The 21,947-nt window shown below is 42.0% G+C and overlaps 3 protein-coding genes across 4 annotated transcripts in view; 1 reads left to right on the plus strand and 2 right to left on the minus strand.

Annotated features, from left to right (window-relative positions):
- LOC120046192 (vesicle-fusing ATPase) overlaps positions 1 to 3,213 on the minus strand; it is a 52,061-nt gene extending 48,848 nt beyond the window's left edge. For both annotated transcript variants that reach the window (XM_038991218.1, XM_038991220.1), the window contains exon 1: positions 3,112 to 3,213. In XM_038991218.1, coding sequence (XP_038847146.1) covers positions 3,112 to 3,123 — 12 coding nt within the window. In that variant the 5' untranslated portion in view covers positions 3,124 to 3,213. The remainder of the gene's footprint in view (positions 1 to 3,111) is intronic.
- A 4,802-nt stretch (positions 3,214 to 8,015) lies between these two features.
- Positions 8,016 to 15,870, minus strand: LOC120046193 (26S proteasome non-ATPase regulatory subunit 11B-like). The gene is made up of 13 exons (XM_038991221.1): positions 15,766 to 15,870; positions 14,884 to 14,985; positions 14,022 to 14,218; positions 13,772 to 13,829; positions 13,288 to 13,482; positions 11,697 to 11,841; positions 11,522 to 11,582; positions 11,339 to 11,401; positions 11,076 to 11,201; positions 10,928 to 10,963; positions 10,730 to 10,781; positions 10,461 to 10,603; positions 8,016 to 10,323 (listed from the first exon to the last, which is right to left on the minus strand). Exons 1-12 carry the CDS (start codon positions 15,854 to 15,856, stop codon positions 10,461 to 10,463), a joined length of 1,269 nt encoding a protein of 422 aa, XP_038847149.1. The 5' UTR covers positions 15,857 to 15,870; the 3' UTR covers positions 8,016 to 10,323.
- Positions 15,871 to 19,083: 3,213 nt separating this feature from the next.
- On the plus strand, positions 19,084 to 19,992 carry cdk5r1b (cyclin-dependent kinase 5, regulatory subunit 1b (p35)). The gene has a single exon (XM_038990345.1). The coding sequence runs from the start codon at positions 19,084 to 19,086 to the stop codon at positions 19,990 to 19,992; it is 909 nt and encodes a 302-aa protein (XP_038846273.1).
- Positions 19,993 to 21,947: the final 1,955 nt, after the last annotated feature.

Below are 21,947 nucleotides of genomic sequence, written 5' to 3' on the forward strand. Positions count from 1 at the left end.
GTGGAAAGCTCTAGGTAACGTTAAATTACATTTGGACTTCGCTATCGGTTGTGCCTCTTTCCCAGCAGTTGGCTATTTCAATGTCACTTCCCTGCTGGTACTAGTGTGTGTGGGCATGGGAGTATCTACACTAGAGTACGTTGACACCCCTTCAAATTAGTGGATTTGGCTATTTCAGCCACACCCGTTGCTGACAGGTGTATAAAATCAAGCACACAGCCATGCAATCTACATAGACAAACATTGACAGTAGAATGACCCGTACTGAAGAGCTCAGTGACTTTCAAATTGGCCTCTCCAACAGGTCAGTTTGTCAAATTTATGCCCTGCAAGAGCTGCCCCGATCAACTGTCCATGCTGTTATTGTGAAGTGGAAACGTCTAGGAGCAACAACGGTTCAGCCGTATAGTGGTATACACAAGCTCACAGAACGGGACCGCCGAGTGCTGAAGTGCATAGTGCGTAAAAAATCCTCTGTCCTCGGTTGCAACACTCACTACTGAGTTTCAAAACTGCCTCTGCAAGCAACTTCAGCACAATAACTGTTTTCGGAAGCTTCATGAAATGGGTTTCCATGGCCGAGCAGCAGCACCCAAGCTTAAGATCACCATGCGCAATGCCAAGTGTCGGCTGGAGTGGTGTAAAGCTCGCCACCATTGGACTCTGGAGCAGTGGAAATGCGTTCTCTGGAGTGATGAATCACGCTTCACCATCTGGCAGTTCAATGGACGAATCTGGATTTGGCGCATGCCAAGAGAACACTACCTGTCCCAATGCATAGCGCCAACTTTAAAGTTTGGTGGAGGAAGTACAATGGTATGTGGCTATTTTTCATGGTCCGGGCTACCCCTTAGTTCCAGTGAAAGGAAATCTTAACGCTACAGCATACAATGACATTCTAGACGATTCTGTGCTTCCAACTTTGTGGCAACAGTTTGAGGAAGACTCTTTCCTGTTTCTGTATTACAATTCCATACAGAAATATTTTTTGGAGATCGGTGTGGAAGAACTTGATTGGCCTGCACAGAGCACTGACCTCAAAATGAATTGGAACACCGACTGCGAGCCAGGGCTAATCGCCCCAACATCAGTGCCCAACCTCACTCATGCTCTTGTGGCTGAATGGAAGCAAATCCCTGCAGTAATGTTCCAACATCTGGTGGAAAGCTTTCCCAGAAGAGTGGAGGCTGTTATAGCAGCAGAGGGGGGACCAACTCAATATTAAAGCCCAAGATTTTGGAATGAGCTGTTCGACGCGCAGGTGTCCATATAATTTTGGCCATGTAGTGTACCTAGCTAGACTGGTCATAAAAGCTAGTCAACAAGTTAGCCAGCTGTTAAACCTTGGCAGGCGAGATTTAGCTTAGCTAGATGTATCCTTTCATACTGCGCTGGCTTAGTTAGCTACTATTACTATGAGGTTTCCTTGTTGAGACCGGTTAGAGATAAGACAGAGATATACTATTTGAGTGTATTGTATTGTACAGTGGCATGTATTCATGGATGCCAAGGGAAGCCAGGCTTCCCCCCCCCCCAAAATACCAAGAAAAAAATACAAAATAAATGTATTTTGTCTCTCTGTGTTTCAAAATGTTCCTGCAATTCGCAAGGCTGAATGTATCTCACCGGAGAAAAAATCAGAGCGAGCGAAACAGCGCCCCTCTGTCTCAGTATGTGTAGCCCATCTATCTAATGCTGTCTGGTCAAAATTAGTATGACATTGTTGCCGCCCATAGCATTGAATGCAAGGGAAGCCAGCTACCATTTGGCCTGCCTTGATTAAAAAAATAAAAATATAATAGCCAATCACCATTGAGCTAAACTGATTGAGCTCAACTGTGAATAGTCTTGGCACACCAACTACAACAAAAAATGTCAAGGGAAGCCAGTTTGGATGTGGCTTCACACCAAGCACATCAAAAGCAAAACGACATTTACAGAAAAAACTTGAATTGTTGCATCATGTTGTGTCCTTGTCCTCCGTTGGCTACCTAGCTAGCTAAAATTGTCCCTTTCCTAAATTACCCATGGATGGAGATAGGGATTTGAACTTGTGGTTTTACCTACTTCTCCGTACTGATTATAACGGCGATTTGGATCCAACAATAAATTCTAACATTGTGCGCCTTGCCAGAGAGGGTGGAAGTTCAATATATAGCTAGATGTAGTAGGCTAACACTAATGTTAACTAGCTGGCCTGGCGCACCGTTTCCCATGAAAGGAAGTTAGGCCAGCGAGCAAGCATTTTAGCCTAGGATAACAAAAACGAAGTGTTTATGACAGTCATAGACCGGTTCGGCGACATGAAAGACAGGATGGCATTCATTGGCGTCTCTCTACAAGTAGGATGAGTGAACATGTTTTTTTCTACTTGCATGCACACACAGAGAGAGAGAGAGAGAAATCAGTACCATGGACAGCTACATCATATTAGTTTACATTGATTGGCCCAAATAGTTTTTGGTATATTTTAGTCGTCACTGTATTAGAATAAGCATAGGTGATTTGATGATGAAATATTGAAGTTGAAATGGTGCTGGAATAGTGGAGGCAGCTCCTGTTTTCTTTGCGACTTGCGGTAACTCTCCATGGTTCAATCCATAGTTGTTTAAGTAGTCTGACAAATGCTACATGCGGTTGTGGACTTCACCGGACAGATGTTGTTTTGTGATGAAACAACGGTGTGGTTGAAGTTATTCTGCCACTGTGTCTTATTGCCTCGACTTTAGGTCTATATCACGGTGGCAAGGCATATGAACTAACAGGTTACAGAGTAAACAACGCAATTATCACAACACATAGGTTGTAATATGGCTTTATTTTTCTGGCTTCCCCAGTTATTTTACCCACGCACCGGTACTTGTATTGTGTCGCTAGCTAGTTAGATATTGCATGGCTTGCAGTCATTGAGGTATGCTCACAGTGGACACTGGTCATAAAATACTCGGTCTTCCGGGCTAAGATTTGAATTACGTAAATTACTCTGCCACACAGGCTAGTGAGTTGGAGGTAGTAGCAGATGCTAAAAAATCATTAAAACACAGCATTGTTATCATTCTCGCCAATGTGTAAATATGTTTAACTAACGCCATTTATTTAAAGGAAACTCACCCGGCCGGCCATCTTGGTGTTTGTTGTCGTTTTTCAAATGCAATTCAGCATAAAAGTTCCCAACAGTGCTGACAGCACAACCGTGCGTTGAACTCCACTACAGGCTTGAAAAATGGAGTGGGCGGGATCGACGTTGCTTATGAAGTGATGTCATCACGTACACGTTGGCGACGAAATCTTTGACCAGATACTCAAGTGGCCACTCTAACAATGAAAAAAATAAAATAAAAATGGAAGTCGGGAGGCAAGATCAAGTGGGACCATTCTAGCCAATGAGGGGGCAGATACGTGTTGCATAAAAGGCACAAATCTGATATAAAGTGCGTTTTTTTCAAAGTTGCCGGGAATTCACGTGTCCTATTTATAGCAGTACATTTTTATTTGTATTTATTTAACCTTTATTTAACTAGGCAAGTCAGTTAAGAACAAATTATTATTTACAATGATGGCCTACCTAAAGGAAAAAGACCTCCTGCGGAGACGGGGGCTGGGATGAAAAATAAAAATAAAAAAAAAGAATAAATAACATATAAATAAAGGACAAAACACACATCACGCCAAGAGAGACAACACAACACTACATAAAGATAGACCTAAGACAACAACATAGCAAGGCAGCAACACAAAACATAGTACAATCCTTATTGGGCACAGACAACAGCACAAAGGGCAAGAAGGTAGTGACAATACATCACACAAAGCAGCCACAACTGTCAGTAAGAGTGTCCATGATTGAGTCTTTGAATGAAGATATTGAGATAAAACTGTCAAGTTTGAGGGTTTGTTGCAGCTTGTTCCAGTCACTAGCTACAGCGAAGTGAAAAGACGAGCGACCCAGGGGTGTGTGCGCTTTGGGAACCTGGCAGAACGGGTGTTGTATGTGGAGGATGAGGGCTGCAGTAGATATCTCAGATAGGGGGGAGTGAGGCCTAAGAGGGTTTTATAAATAAGCATCAACCAGTGGGTCTTGCGATGGGTATACAGAGATGACCAGTTTACAGAGGAGTATAGAGTGCAGTGATGTGTCCTATAAGGAGATTTGGTGGAAAATCTGATGGCAGAATGGTAAAGAACATCCAGGCGCTCGAGCGCACCCTTACCTGCTGATCTATAAATTATGTCTCCGTAATCTAGCATGGGTAGGATGGTCATCTGAATCAGGGTTAGTTTGGCAGCTGGGGTGAAAGAGGAGCGATTACGATCGAGAAAACCAAGTCTAGATTTAACTTTAGCCTGCAGCTTTGATATGTGCTGAGAGATGGACAGTGTACTGTCTAGCCAAACTCCCAAGTACTTGTATGAGGTGACTACCGCAACCTCTAAACCCTCAGATTTAGTAATCACACCTGTGGGGAGAGGCACATTCTTCTTACCAAACCACATTACCTTTGTTTTGGAGGTGTTCAGAACAAGGTTAAGAGTACAGAAAGCTTGTTGGACACCAAGAAAGCTTTGTTGTAGAGCATTTCAAACAAAATCCGGGGAGGGGCCAGCTGAGTATAAGACTGTATCATCTGCATATACATGGATGAGAGAGCTTCCTGCTGCCTGAGCTATGTTGTTGATGTAAATTGAGAAGAGTGTGGGGCCTAGGATTGAGCCTTGGGGTACTCCCTTGGTGACAGGCAGTGGCTGAGACAGCAGTTTTCTGACTTCATACACTGCACTTTTTGAGAGAGGTAGTTAGCAAACCAAGCCAAAGACCCCTCAGAGACACCAATACTCCTTAGCCGGCCCACAAAAATGGAATGGCCAAGTCAATAAAAATAGCAGCACAACATTGCTTAGAATCAAGGGCAATGGTGACATCATTGAGGACCTTTAAGGTTGCAGTGACACATCCATAACCTGAGCGGAAACCAGATTGCATACCAGAGAGAATACTATAGACATCAAGAAAGCCAGCCAGTTGATTATTGACACATTTTTCCAACACTTTTGATAAACAGGGCAAAATAGAAATAGGCCTATAACAGTTAGGATCAGCTTGATCTCCCCCTTTAAATAAAGGACGAACCGGGGCTGCCTTCCAAGCAATGGGAACCTCCCCAGAAAGGAGAGACAGGTTAAAAAGGTCAGAGATAGGCTTGGCGATGATAGGGGCAGCAACCTTAAAGAAGAAAGGGTTTAAACCATCTGACCCAGATGTTTTTTTGGGGTCAAGTTTCAGGAGCTACTCTAGCACCTCAGACTCAGTGACTGCCTGCAGGGAGAAACTTTGTAGCGGGGCATTCCTAACAACCTAAGCATTACGGAACTTATATTCGATCAAATAAGCCTCACATATTAAATAAACCATTACATTTTTGGGGACCAAATTCGACACTATAATTGAGCTTCATACAAACAATCCGCTTGGTGAGAAAAAAAGAAGAAACACCACATGCAGATTTTGGGCCCAGTTATCCCTCTCGCTTCACCTCTTCCTCTCTGTACAAACCCACTGGGCATCTTTGCCAGTAATTCACAGGTACAATAAGTACATTTATCCAGTGGTGTAAATTGCTTAAGTAAAACTACTTTCAAGTACTACTTAAGTATTTTGGGGTGAATATGTACTCTACTTTACTATTGACATTTTTGACAACTTTTACTACATTCCTAAAGAAAATAATGTACTTTTTACTCCATACATTTTCCCTGACACCCAAAAGTACTTGTTACATTTCGAATGCTTAGCAGAACAGGAAAATTGTCCAATTCATGCACTTCTCAAGAGAACATCCCTGGTCATCCCTACTGCCTCTGATCTGACTGACTCACTAAAAACAAATGCTTAGCTTGTAAATTATGTCTGAGTGTTGGAGTGTGCACATGGCTATCCTTATTTTTATTTTTGTTAAATAATAGAATTATCCCATCTGGTTTGTTAGTATAAGGAATGTGAAGTGATTTATACTTTTACTTTTGATACTTAAGTATATTTTAGCAATTACATTTACTTTTGATACTTAAGTATATTTAAAACCAAATACTTTAAAACTTTTACTCAAGTAGTATTTTACTGGGTGACTTCCACTTTTACTTGAGTCATTTTCTATTAAGGTACTTTTACTCAAGTATGACAATTGGGTACTTTTTCCATCACTGCATTTATCCCAGGTGTGCACATTAATAATGAACAATTAAACAATCCAATCTGTTGATAATTAGCTGCTTTTAACACACACAAACAAAAATCTATATATTGTACATTATAAACTGGCTGGTTCGAGCCCTGAATGCTGATTGGCTGAAAGCTGTGGTATATCAGACAGTATACCATGCGTATGACAAAACCTTACTTTTTACTGTTCTAATTACATTGGTAACCCGTTTATAATAGCAATAAGGCACCTCAGGGGATTGTGGTATATGGCCAGTATACCACAGCTAAGGGCTATATCCAGGTGCTCTGCGTTGCGCATGAATGCTGATTGGTTAAAAGCGCATCCCAACTGGTGTCTATTTAAACAATAAGGCCCGAGGGGGTGTGGTATATGGCCAATATACCACAGCTAAGGGCTGTTCTTATGCGCAAAGCGGAGTGCCTGGACACAGTCCTTAGCCGTGGTATATTGGCCATATATCACAAACCCCCAAGTTGCCTTATTGCTATTATAAACTGGTTACCAACGTAATTAGAGCAGTAAAAATACATGTTTTGTTATACCCGTGGTATACGGTCTGATATACCACGGCTGTTAGCCAATCAGCATTCAGGTCTCGAACCACCCAGTTTATAATACACAAATTACCACCGGCTAAATCTGACATTAAAATGGCTATTTACTTTGTTCCATCTGAATGCGCAATCCACTGTCTCATCAGCCTAGGCAGGGAAGTTATAAACTTGATCTCCACTATAAAAAGCATCTAGACTATCTCACATTTCTTTTAGACTAACATTTAGTTTTCAACAGAGATTTGTATAAACCTTATTGTCTGTCTCGCCGACATTTGCAACATTGTTTCAACATTCAAATTATATCTACAACTGTCCCATTGTAATGAAAGTGTAGGGGTCGGGACGAGAGAGAAGCAGGCAGGCAGCGTTTCTCAGCCAGTCGAAATCATGAATCAGCTGGCATCATTTTTATGGATATGTACAGAGAAATGTCAATTGAAAACAGGTCAAACTAAACGAAGTGCAGCTAGTTTGCAGTCTTTCCAGCTTCAGTTCTAAGTTATTGTGTTAGCTGTGTTGTTGGCTAGCTCCTCTGAACAACAGTGTCCTAACGAGAGAGCACATTTTCTATGCCAGGCGAAATCGTGCCTCATTAGCTCATTGTTATGGATGTCTCCATATAAATGTCAGACGTGTAATATTCATATGTGTAAACAAGACGAGACGAAAAGAGCTTAAAAAAACTTTGCGGTTATTCTGGCTGCACTTTTTGACGTGACTGTAAATTAGCCGTAGTTGGATAGCTAGCAAGCAAGGGATAAGAACGTTGCCAGTCAGTATGACAATTGAACAAAAAGAACGAACGATTGGGACGCGTCACTAGCAACCCTATATTTGTGTCGGGACTATACCTTGTGGAAGGATGAAATAGTACGAATACATCAACCAAAATAACGGTTTTAATTAAAATATCTCGATCATAATTTGAATATGTTGGTAACCCGTTGTATAAAAGTGATAATGCTCTCGAAGCCGGTGTTTGTTGGATATATTGGCACGGTTTGCCGAACAACACCCGTGCCAATATATCCAACAAACACGGCTTCTCGGGCATGATCACGTAACTACCACACCCCCTCTTTCAATAATGTGAATTTCCAAGTTTGCAAGAATACAAATGGTCAGAGAAAAGTCAAATGGAAAAGTGAATACCTGATTGCAAATAGGCTGATCCATTGATCATCACTAATCCATCATCAAAACACTAAAACATAAGTGAGAACTCAAACATTTTTGGAAAAAAAAGAGATTTATTTTGAACTCATCTGAACATCAGATATACTCGGTAATTGTTGGTCAGCAAGAACCGTTTGTACATTTGATATCGATGTGTATAGAAATCCAAAACAAGCAACAATACTTTTTTGGGTTTGGAAAACTGGGTGATGCGGTTGGATGTTTTTAGGGGCTATATTACATACCTGTCAAATATACATTTAAAAATAAAAATACACAAAAGTTGCTTTTGAGGGACCAAGGTAGATGTGTTATATCTACTGAATTTTTCATAAAAATGTTGGACACTTTCTGTAAACAGTAAAATAGGTCCATCATGTTTCTGCTCAATGTTATACCTACATGTACATGACATCTATTCACCTCAAGCTTTTAGTTTAAAATTACATTGGCAAACTAGTTTGTCTCAAAATTAATGGATTTACACATATAGGCCCTATGTAACAGATAAACAGAGATGTGGACATCCTTGAAATGGGACTTCCACTAGTGAAAGTGTTTAATGGCTGTGCTTTTTGTCAACATACTGAAACACTGAAATGTTTCACTGACAACAAGAGGGGAAAAAGCTTGATTTCACTTCAGTGCAGTTTATGGCACTTTAATATTGGAGAACTCTGGTGCACGAGAAACAGAAGTCATGAACTCTACGTAATGATGAACCGTCTGAACCAAGACTTGAGCGAAAACAGAATATCATGGTCTTATCCAGTGCATAAACACCGTGTCAGAATCCAAAACCTTCCCTTTTCAACTCAATGACTACGTTTCATTTCACAAACAGGTTCATAAAATGTTTACATTGTACATCTGTAAAAAAATAATAAAAAATAAAAAAACAATCCAAAGCTGTCATTGAAATTGCGTTTTAATGCCCTTTGGGACGAGGCCATTTTCCAGCACAGGAACATTTGCCCAACAGGAGTAGACAATACAGAATGCCATCAGTTCTCCTATACAGTATTCATAACCCTCTAATGCAGTTCACAACATGGTAATCCCAGAGTTGATTGGACAGGGATTCTTCTTACTGCATACACTTCTCTTCCCTTTAATTTTACAGTCTCCTTCCTACCCAGTAAGCAGCTTGGAGGAATTCATTATTCACCACCCAGTTGAAGCTGCTAGTCCCAGCAGACATTTACTTCCAAGGCCTTGGTCTATTAGACCTTAATTTCTACACTGGAATCTAAATCAACTGAAGTCAGTTATCCAACAACGGGCACCCAACATCCTACCCCTATTACCTCAGCACAAGAGCACATCAGAGGGCTAAAATGGCCCAATTGAACTTGACCAAGGTCAGTGATATTTTTCCCAAGAGGCAGACAAAATCCTTAAAAATACAAAATATTTATTTTTGAAAATGACAAATGAAACGAAACAATTGTTTGGTTACTAGCATACCACACTAGGGCTAGGCAATAACAATGGATAATCGTTCACTTGGGTTCAGACAGACGCTCAGAGGCAAATCAATAAATCTCAAATTTCTGCACCCCTAAATTATGTTGCAGCCAAACGTTGAGGCAAAGCAGAGGACCGAAAAGGGGCCACTGGCATTGTGAAATGGCATCCATTCTGCTCTATGTACTTAATTAAGAAGGGGACAAATAGTGTCAGCCAATTTATTTTAGTTACAAAACAAACGCAACCCGAATGAAGTGAGGTTGACAATCATTTGAAATGTCATGAAGGGGAATTGGACTGACTGTTGGCATGGATATGATGAGAACAGCAAGAGCTAGAGGGAGCTCTTTGACCAAATGTTACTGCCGGGATATCCCAATATTTTCTAACCTACCTTCAACTAGCTAAAAACCATGTGCTTTAGAAAGATATGAACAGAGAGGGGGGAAAAAAAGAGACCGCCTTGACCAAAAGCCTTGTCCCTGCATGTAAAAGAAGCGGGATTGGTGGCGCTCGCTTGTGGTCGATATTGCACCTTCGTGGGTGGTAACGGAGTCAGCTGGAGGCTTTATAAGCCCAATCTTTATTCTACAGGAGATAAACGTGTATTTATCTTAATATTTTATTGTGGTTGTACAATATTCCCTGATGGCCTGCTGTGGCCGATGAGATTTTAACAGAATCCTAAAAGAACAACAAAAAAAAACAAAAAAAGAGAAAGAGAAGAGATTATGAAATTGTCCATTGAGGGGGAACTTTCATGAGGGGGAACCGGGAATCCTGTTTATGTTGCAGTTTGTTGTGGGACTTGTTGTTTTGTCACTCTCCCTTGTCCCTTTCTTAAAATGTTACACACGCTGGTCACACACACATCCGCCACTGTGGTCTCGCCATTTGTTCTGAGGACGAGAAAGACACAAGATCTACAAGTAAGCACAGTGGTTTAAAAAGTATTAATTTGCTGTTTGAAAGGATGCAGTGAGTTGTGCAATCTGACAGAACATGTGACATGTGTCTCTCTCTCGAGGAGCCCTACCTATGTTAGCTTCTTCGCTTTGTTGTAAAGCGAGTCCACAACTTTGCTCATGTTCTGAATAGTTTCCAGGGCCGCGCCATAAGTCTTGTCAACAGGTGGCTCGTCAAATATGATCAAGACACCCTCGCCTTGGTCCAGGATCCCTATAATTAGTCATACAGGCATTTTAGACTACATTTACATTTCACTGAACAAAAGAAGCGTAACACAAGTAGAGGTATGATACAGTCGTTTATACCAGGCGTGTACCAACCAAAATGGCAATTTACCATGAAACTTCTTGTCCAGGATCATCTGTGACAATTTCCTCTCGACATCCGCCTGAGGGAAATTAAACATATCCACTGATTAGACAACATTGAGAGCTGTACATGTTTCACGGGATAGAAGACTTCCGATGTGTCAATCTTGTACCACAGGACTGAATACTTCAAATATGAAGATATTAAAGAAGAAACCACCATTACCTTTGAAAGTTTGATGAGACCTGATATGTGTTCAATCTGGAAAAGATCAACGCCATAAAGGATTACGATTTAGGGGTGGTTAGCCTTATCTAAAAAGAAAAATCCTACATCGAGCAATATTAACGGTACCCGGATGAACGTGCTGTACCTGTACTCTGGAGAAGGGTTCGATGACACGGATAAGGTTCCCTTCCAGCAGGTTGTCATACAGCGTGGCCAGGTGGGTTCTGATGATGGGGTCGTCCCTCAACTCTGCTTTGTATTCCGTAAGGGCCTAGAAAGATAAAGGGAGGAATAGGAGGAGAGAAAGAGAAGAGGGTTAGAAGGGAGGATACAAATGGGCCTGGCACAATAGAGATCCTCAGAGAAACAAACATAGCAGCAACAATGAGGGCTAAAGGAAGGTCTTACCTTTTCAAAGTCGGCTAATGATCTGTTCTTGCTGGCTTGTGCAACGCATTTCAGTGCATCCGTCTGCAGAGTGAGGGAGGAAGCGACCAGGGTCAGCCAGGTACCAACCAATTTAAACGTATTACACAATGCAAATTGAGAAAGACCGCCCAACTGCCCCCCACAAAAATCGAGGGTTCTTACTTGTCGGCCCGCATGCCGCAGGGCCAGTTTTCCGCTAATCAGGGACTGCACCTCTTCTGGTCTGAAAGAGAACAGCAACAGAGGGTCAACCAAGTCGGAACACATCAAAGCTGCCCCAAGCCATACCTGTATGCTTCATATCATTGCAACACAGCTAGGAGGTAGTATCACTTACAAGCTGAGCATGATCTTGCAGAGCAGCATGTATTTGAGACCGGTGATGGCTTTAGGGTGGTCGATGGAATCGTAGCCCTCGAAGGCCTCAAAGAAGTAGGAGTAGGCAGTCTTCCAGTCCTTCTCCGAAGCCGCGTGGACGATCCCTGCAGGGGAGGAAGCATGGTGAGTCATTCACACTAAGCATGGCACTTTTCCACCTCAATACACAGCTCTTCTTCATTTGAATCAGTAAACTAATATTGGGTGTTACAAATGAAGACAGTAGCTAGTTTTCCATCCAATTAGCAACAGATTTTCATGTGAATATTCTCAAATCTGCATCAATAGAATGAGCATTTTCCCACCAGAGATGTGTTTCCATCAAATTAACTTGACGAGAAAAGGCTGTGGGTGATGACGTAGTGCACATAAAAATAACTTTTGCTGTTAAATTTCCATGTACCGAATAAAAAATACAATTTAAATGGGTTTGTTGCATTTTTAACTCTACTGATGGTTTTGTTCGAAAAATGTCGTGTTTTATGTATTTATTAGGATCCCCACTAGTAACAGCTAGTCTTACTGGGGCCCAAAACATAAAGATATCACAGACAAAATACTTTACAATTTAATATGCCCACTCTGATCTTGGCACGTGCGTTCTAGCCAACAGCTCGCAGATACAGTAGAAAATAGCCTACTACATGAGATTATTATTGACAAAAGAGTGAGGTTTTATTTGTTTAATGGCAGCCAAATAAATATAAATAAATGTTTTGTCAGATACACCAGATAGATACAGTGAAATGTGTTGTTTTACAGGGTCAGCCATAGTAGTACAGCGCCCCTGGAGTAAATCAGGGTTAATTAAGTGCCTTGCTCAAGGGCACAGAACGATTTTCACCTTGTCGGCTCGGGTATTCGAACCAGCAACCTTTCAGTTTCTGGCCCAATGCTCTAACCGCTAGGCTACCTGCCGCACTAAGCATCAACCATTATGTCACCAGAATTAGACCCTGAATATTTATTGAAAAGGAGCATCAAACTAATCACTGTGCACTTTCACCAACCTGTGAAGTTCATAACTTATTTCATCTGTAGCCTGAATGTTTTCCTTAGTCTTACTGGGAAGTCCACACAAACATATCGCGCGACTACAAGGTTACTTCGATATGATAGTTATTATAGCATTTCCACCGCCATTTCTCACGTTAATTATTTTACTGACACAAAAAGATCCCACCTTGTCTAGCGTATTTTGTTTTGTCGACATTTGGAAAGTTTACAGAAATATTTTCTGTTTCCACCAGGCCTGTCGTGACATTTTCTATCCAATATGTACTTTACTCATAAAAAGTCTGGATGGAAACCTGATTAATGACTCGTTGAAATGTCTGGTAAATGGATAAACACTGTGCACATAAGCCCTCTTACTGATTGATTTACAGTTCCATAGATTTAATCAGTTGAACAAAACACATACAAGAGCTCTGAGTGGATGCTATTCTGTTGTTTCTGCCAAAACAACAGCATAAGCTACCATTGGTTTCTAAGCCGTTGAGGAACACTGTAGGGAGGCTTTGGATGGAGGCTCGTTCACTGGGACTGACCTGACATCATGTCCAGGGCGGCCTGCAGTTTGGGGGGACAGTAGATTCCATTGGCCGTGGTGCGGGCGGAGGTGAGGGCGGCGCGGGCCTTGGGCAGGTTACTAAGCGCGTGGTACGTCTTGCTCTCCTGCAGCTGCACCTCCACCAGCAGCGCCTTGTCGTCCATCTTCTTCAGCTCATGGAGCAACTGGGTGCCTGAACACCAGAGAAACAATCTAATGGTAATTTAGAAGACACTTATCCAAAGTGCCTTACAGTGGAGATACCACAGCTTCTGTATACAGTATGTGGTCCACAACCCTGGTGTTGAGGAATATCAAAGTTCAATGTCGTCATGACTCAAATTGTTTGACTCACCATCACAAAGCTATGGGTAAACATATCCAAGCATTGCACAATTCTTAGCCCTCCCTGCTCAGACAGATGCTAAGCTCATTTAGCAGGGATAATATTGTCAGTCCATTCAAATGGAGCTGTCACTCACCAAGCGCCAAGGCCTCCTGGTATCTTTTGGTGTCAAAATAGAGTGAAATCAGGCGGGCCTGGAGAAAGGGGAAGAGAAATGTGACATTGCAACACTCACAGTATAGTGTAAAAATATTAATCATATCACTCTGGGGTGGTAGGGAAATGTGTTGAAAATAACACATGAATTTCAGTCTCCAAACAAAAACATCAGAGTATAGGTACAATAGCTTGTCTTCTAGGTGAAGAAGACTCCCAGGCCAGCTTACCTCCAGAGCCTGCCTGAGGAAGGTCCTCTTCTCCACCTTGGCCCACTCAATGCATTCCAGACACAGATCCACCTCCTGGCCTGTGGCTGCCTCCATGTCCAGGAAGAGGTCCAGCAGGGAGCGGACCAGCCGGGCCGCCTTGGCCTTACTGATGGAGATGAGGAATGGCCGCACAAACTTCAGCAGACCTCCCAACTCTGGAAGAATCACCACAGCAGAAAATAGGGCTAAATGAATAGCAACAGTAAGCATATCTTGTCTACTCAATAAGCCTATCTGTCCAAGGTTCTGTTGTCTACTGTCAAACGAGTGACGGTAGCTTCATAATAAGCAGTTCTTGTGTACTACAGCAGTGGTTCCCAACCAGGGGTACTAGGACCCCAGCGTACTTGGCCTATCCACAGTGGATACTTGAATTGTTTTATTTAACCTTTATTTAACTAGGCAAGACAGTAAAGAACAAATTCTTATTTACAATGACGACCTAGAAACAGTGGCTTAAATGCCTTGTACAGGGGCAGAACAACAGATTTTTACCTTGTCAGCATCGGGGATTCGATCCACCAACCTTTCAGTTAATGGCCCAACGCTCTAACCACTAGGCTACCTGCTTGGCTACCTACCTTGAGAAGAATCATAAGAGCATAGGCTTACTGGTAAATTGCACAAGGTGATTGTTCAGGGGTACCGTCCGGGCAGGGAAAAATTCAGTTGGTGGGACAGTAACCTCCGAAAAAGGTTGGGAACCAGTGTACTACAGAACAGTTAGGCAATGGCACATACAGTGAATCATTGTGCAGTTACTGGATGAATCACCACCAAGTTCCTCAAGTTCAACAGCCAGGCAATAGTTGAGTCTCACCTGCAGCCTGTCCTGTTTTGGCCAGGAGTGACCCCAGCTCCAGGATGCTCTGTTCTTTAACCCGAACGGATTCTTCATCACTGTCCTGGATATTTCTCCTCACTGTGGGGACAAGGAAAATAATGCACTGATTCACATTGTCAGTGTATGTTAAATAGTCAGTCTCCTATTCTAAACTATTGTTTGTGTTCCTTATAGTCTTTCCGAGTTACTGTTTATATGGATCAACGAGGCTAACAAGTCAACAGCTAACTGAGGCCCTGTGACTAAGGCAATTTTTTGGACAGCCACATGCTAGTACAAAGCTAGCTACAGAACTGTCAACAAAAGCTAGTTATCTAGCTAGCTAACCGTTAACTAACGAGAACTAAGTTAACTTAATGAACAGTGAACTTGATCTCACTGTTAATTTGGTACCGTTAGCAAGCTACCTAGCTAAGTTAGCTGTCATTTTAGAGCATATAGGAAGCTATATTGTAAACACCAAAATGACATAGCTACATCAATGAACTTGAGAATTGAATGGATCTTGGTTAGCAAACTAGCTAGCTGGCTGGCTAACTAGCTATAACATAGGGTACTTGACTAACGTTAGATAAATAGTAACGTTGAATTGTATTGCGATACTGTTTCATAAAGACAGCATAAATAGTTAGCTAGTTAACGTCTCTTTCCAGTTCATCATGGCCTAGCTAGCTAGCTAGCCATCCAGGGACTACCTAGCTAGTTAGCTAGCAACCCCACGATTCTACAGTGAGTCAGCACGACACACAAACCGGCTCTTGTCAGTGTATAAAACTGCCTTTGCGATGACTTAAATGAAGCAGAAATGCAAAAATAAGACGAGTCTTTCTCGTCTGAACGCCTACAAACATCACTTACCAATAGAATGTAGAATATCAATAGAGGCGTTACGATCCGTGCTAATAAGAGACTGAGCTCTCTGAAACTCAACCACTGCCGCAGCCGCCATCTTACCTATTCAAATGCTGCCTGCCTACAAGTCAAGAATGCGATAGGAAATACGTAAATGAGCTACGCAGATACATCACGAGAGGGAGCCAAATATACTTTCTGGGGATTGTAGTTCAGTATTTTACATTAACCAGTTGATATACATTATAGCACAATGTTCCTATTTTGTCATGCTGACTCATCTTATCAAATAAATTGTAGCAAAATGTCATGATCATTTTACTTAAGACCACCATTCATAATTTACTGTAGGCCTACAGGCCTATTTATTCCAAAGTGGTCTATTCATGAAATAAGTGAAAATTGAGCTGGATGATAGACTATAGGAATTTGCTGGATCATGTGTTTATTAAAATGGTAGGATGTTATGGTAAATTAATACATCCCTATTAGTTCTGTACAATGACAGCTAGACACTTAAAAACGGGATGGTGCATCAGAAGAGATTTCATCCTGCACAATTTCAAATAAATGGCCTAAATACATGTTTTTTTTTTTAAATATCAGGTTATCCCTAAGCTACGTTGTTATGTATGCCCCTCGTTTTAATAGCTTAGATGCGATCGAACATGTAGGTTATTAGTAAATACAAATAGTTTCCATGTGAACATTTATTTATTGGCTAGGCCTACTTGTATTGTGTGATTGAAACAACCCTAGTCTACATGCTGAAAACCATTAATTGCTTTTCAAGAAATTGATTTCAGTTCATTGAGTGCATTGTGCTTTGAGTTCAATGTTTGTTGTGATGGGGCAGAGTTGCAAATCTGTATGTAGCCTATCTCCGCTGCGCTGTATCAGCAAAATAAATGGACAGCGCACTACACACTAAAACACTAGTGAATGTAGGCTACAAGATAGATAGGGTAATTCACCTCTTACAAACAGCCTTTGTGACTGCAGCCACACACAGCTGCAAATTACAGCTCCACGGATAGAGCACAGAGCGGCGCCCGAACACTGCCTTTCTCCTTTTTTACACCAGCCATCCTTTCACTAGCCACAAGCTAGTGAGAGCGCAAAGAAACCCTCGAACCCGTATCTCTTGCGGTGAGGACCAAATGCACATCTTCATATCAGCATCCGTTCCACAGTTGCCTACCTACCGCCTGCGCAGCAGAGAGACTGGCGATTCCTTGACTATGTCAAGGTGTGCGGATATTCTGGCTTGATTAACGCCTTTTCTTTTCTTGGATTGTACGGTGTTATGTTTTTCAACCGCATTTCCCAAGATGGTTAATAAGGTTTCACCTTGATGTGCACCATATCAAAGGAATTAGCTGTTACTGTTAAAGAAGCCATCACTGCAGTGCTATAATTATTTTAATTGACTGGAGGAAAAATCTCAAGTAAGTACAATATTTTTATATTATTTTATAATGTGTCTAATATCGTGACCTATTTCGAAGGATAACCTGCTGAATTATTGTAACCATCAAAATGTAAGAATATAGGCGACACGTCACTGAGAAGAATTGGCTATGCTGCTAGATTTTAAGCTATTCTATATTTCCTTGTATAACACTTTGCATAACACGAGGCTACCCATATGCACCATAATAAACATGACTCATGTCAAAGCGGTTAGTTGGAATTCTGCACCTTTATTAGCAAACGGACGCTCATTTCAGAACCATGGACAGCAGCCTATGTACACAACCACATAACAGCCTAGGAATCAAAGCTGGCCGCTAAACCAACTGTCTTGATCTTTCAATTAACACGTAAAATAGCAAAACATATTTTAGATTTTCTAACAACTCGACTAGCCTGCTTGAAAGTTTTTTTGTGGCTGTTTTGGTTATGGCTGAATCGAAAAAAAATCTCTCAACGCACACCATGAGCTGTAGACACATTATTAGTCTAGCCTAAAGATGTAAATGTTGTTATACAACATAGTGCATCGCAGTAATTCGTTTACATTCGGATGATATTGCAAACCTCGTTTTAAAAGTGGATGATTTAGGCTATCAAAGGCGACCTTCACATAAAGGTGTTTACATTTCAGGTTTCCATTTGAAATAGAAGGTGCTAGCCAACTATATGAGCAGGAATGCATCCTTCGTTAGGCTTCAATCAATGAAATTATGTTCATGTAAATCGGAATGTGAGCTTCGAGCAAAGCATTATTCTTAGAAGAGAAATTTGATATGGGCTGAAAGGTGTGCGTGCATGTCTTAATCAACAATTGATGAGCCAGATGTGATCTTTTTATAATCGGAATCAATAGTTTAGGGGAAATCTGATTGAAAGTAGCTAACCTGCTTTCGATTTCAATTCAACAGGAATTGAATGTGAGAGACCACGGTAAACGTTGCTGTAAATTGGGCGGCTGTTAGATTTGTTTTAAAGGTATAGAAATGTTTTTACATCGGTTTACCATGCGGATAGTCAGGAAGCAAGCAGTGTTGTTGCCTCAACCAGCTTGTTGTCATTGTTGTCTGATTTGCTGAGTGCTAAGACATCATAATATTCCCTGGCATAGGCCCTACATTCACCTATCTTTTTAAAATTCAAATCAGTACAGCTAATTAGACTATTCAATGTGGATGACCGAGCACTTGTCGATATAGAATTTACTGTGTACACATTTATGAAAGCATGTCTGAATGTTTTGGTAATTCCTGTGAATTATTAGAGACAAGCAAGATATCTCAACATAGCATTCACAGCATCCTTTTATGACATGCTCCTTTATTAGGACAACGCAGACGCTTGATTTCAGGACCTAGGACAGCAGCCGATTTACACAACCATATCAGATTTGAAATCAATGCTTGTCGCCAAACAATCCATCTTTATCTTCAATTAATAAGAAATATTGAAATATCTTTGTTTTTTTTAATGTAAAATCAATATCGCAATCACAGCTGAGATATCTGATTCTCAACATCAAAATTATGTACACACAACCTTAATGTCAATGATACAATGAAAGTGGGAACATGTAGCTACTAGCTACTGAAGCCATGCATTTTGTTTTCCACAGGTACTATTGACCCAGCTGAGAAGAAGAGCTAAGTGCCCAGAGAGAATCTGCTCAGATCAACTCCTAATCCATCCAGCACGTACCTTCCTATCAGGACCTACCGTGGCATTAGATGCCTGAGAGGAACCCACGCTTGTAGCCAGGGTCTCCCAGCTCAGAAGCATTGAGGCCCTCAGGATCTCCCCTGCCATTCTCTCTGGTCTGTCATCCACTAACAAAATTGCTACTCGGTCACCATGGGAACCGTTCTGTCTCTCTCTCCCAGCTACAGGAAGGCGTCCCTCTTCGAAGATGGGCCAGCCACGGTGGGCCACTACACAGCTGTTCAGAATAGCAAGAATGCCAAAGACAAGAACCTGAAGCGTCACTCGCTCATCAACGTTCTGCCATGGAAGCGCATCGTGGCAGTGTCAGCCAAGAAAAAGGGCTCCAAGAAGGTGCAGCCCAACACCACCTATCAGAATAATGTGACCCATCTCAACAATGAGAACCTGAAGAAGTCTCAGTCCTGCGCCAACCTGTCCACTTTCACCCAGGACCAGAGCACCCCAGCCCTCGTCAAGAGCTCCAACAACGCTGTCTCGTCGGTCAAGAAGGCCCCCCTGACCAACTCCAATGCGGCCCCCGGCACGCCCAAGAGGGTGATCGTCCAGGCCTCCACCAGCGAGCTGCTGCGCTGCCTGGGTGAGTTCCTGTGCCGGCGCTGCTACAGACTAAAGCACATGTGTCCCACCGACCCGGTCCTGTGGCTGCGGAGCGTGGACCGCTCGCTGCTCCTCCAGGGCTGGCAAGACCAGGGGTTCATCACCCCGGCCAACGTGGTGTTTGTCTACATGCTGTGCCGCGATGTGGTCTCCTCTGAGGTGGCAAACGAACATGAGCTGCAGGCCGTGCTGCTCACCTGCCTCTACCTGTCCTACTCCTACATGGGCAACGAGATCTCCTACCCACTGAAACCCTTCCTGGTGGAGAGCTCCAGGGACATCTTCTGGGACCGCTGCCTGTCCATCATCAACCTGATGAGCGCTAAGATGCTTCAGATCAACTCGGACCCGCACTACTTCACCCAGGTGTTTGCCGACCTGAAGAACGAAAGCCAGAAGGAGGAGGAGAGGAGCCGCTTGCTCATTGGTCTGGACCGGTGAGGGCCCTGGGGAGACGGGCCGGGGAGGGGGCAGGGGCCTACTCCAGTCTGGCATTTCAACATGGGGGAGGGGGATTGATTGAGGGAGTAGGAAGAGGGCAGTTTTGATGGGAAGAGATTCATTTTTCGGGTTGATATAAGGGTAAATTTGGCATAGATATACCCAAAACGTTTTTGATTATAAGCATGTTTAACAGCTAACATTACAACAGTTCACTGGAAGAGGGACATGAGAACACAGTTTGATTAAAAACAAATGACATTTTATGGTAAAAATATTATTTATCTCAATTTTTCTTAAAACCAACTAATGTTTTTCAAAAGGAAAGAGGATTGTATTTTCACTGCACCTAAGAATGAAAGCTTTTTGACACCTAAAAAAAATGCCAGACTTGGGTACATCCTCTGTTTACGTACATGTATATAAAAACGTTGAAAAATACAAAACCAACAATAATACACATTTTAAAAAAAACTATAGAAAAGGAACACAAATCTGCAGCTATGAATGTGTAGAGGACTGAGGCCAGCCACCTGCTGACTGTCTGAGATGCACTGCCTATTGTGTGACTGGGCTACTACTCACATCATGGATAAACAGACAAGCTGCAACCCTGGTTCTTTAGACTCTGAAGTGAACACCCAGTTCTGCTGCAGTGTAAACATTATTTGACCTGAAAGGAAAAGTGGGGCCACCGATGCAGATTCATGTTGTTGTGCGTTTATTGTTTGTGACTTGGCGAGAGGGGTTTGGTGGAGAAAGATTGGTTCAGAAGGACTTGGGGAAAAAGCCTGCATTGCATTGTGGGATTTTTTTGACCACAACACAACAGGACATGAGGAATTACAGTACAACCTAAAGACACAACACTTGATGGTCACACTACGTGTTAAGAAAGACCTACTTTATTTTCATCTCAGAAAAAAATTAATGGATGTTCAAAAGCTCAAGCCCAGGGAGGCTTATTTATTGCGCTTTTTCTTTTTTTTAAACTTAGAAACAATAGCCTAATGCACGTGTGCCATGCAATTTTGGAGGGCAGGAATGACTTAACTGCATCTGCATTAGAGAATGCTGTGAACAAAGTGATAACTAGTTTATTTAGCTATGCTTGCTTAAATAGGCTATTTGTTTACCAAGGAATTCTTTTGTACTTTTGTCTGAAGGTTGTGTCTAAAAACACCTTGGAATGAAGGTCAATATTGTGCTATGAGAAATTCAGCATTAACAAATGTTTAACTAGTGCCATATCTTTGATGAAAATCCTGTAGGTCTGAAAACACAGCGAAAGATGTCCAAATGTTGAGTGAACTTAATTTATTGTAATTTTATGTTCTCTTGGCACATCCCTTGTAATCAAAAGATCATGAATGAATGATCAATTGGTCTATTTCAAATAACAGGATATGGTGGGAATGAAGATTGATGGTTGTTGTAAATGAATGTTCCATGGAATAAGCTATAGATTAGCCCTAGATTAACAACCAATAAAAATCTGACCATCGACAAAGTAACCAACACATCAGAGAGACCTTGAGTAAAGACAAAACCCCTTAGAACCTTTAGCACCCCTAGAACCCTTAGAACCCTAGGCACAGAGCAATCCCAAACCCAACACACCACCCAGCTCCACATATCAACAAGACAACATAACCATCAGCCAATGGCAGGGCATTTCACTCAAAACCACTCAAGAGGCACAGCCGAGAAATCTACAGGCAGCCTCCCCTGGAGTAATCTCTCCATGCCAATATTAATCAAATCTAAGACAACAATGTATTCAGCTGGGGAGGACATGAGGCCATGGTCAGGTTAGATTCTAGTTGACCTCCATGGAGATAATCGGGTTTTCAAATCAGCTGAAGCCACTAGAATAAATGGAAGAGCATAGAGGGAAATAGGAACACCATGGCAACCTGGACTACATCTACATGAGAGCTTACGGAGCAGTCAAG

This window comes from Salvelinus namaycush, chromosome 4 (assembly GCF_016432855.1).
Source record: "Salvelinus namaycush isolate Seneca chromosome 4, SaNama_1.0, whole genome shotgun sequence".
NCBI classification, from domain to species: Eukaryota; Metazoa; Chordata; class Actinopteri; order Salmoniformes; family Salmonidae; genus Salvelinus; species Salvelinus namaycush.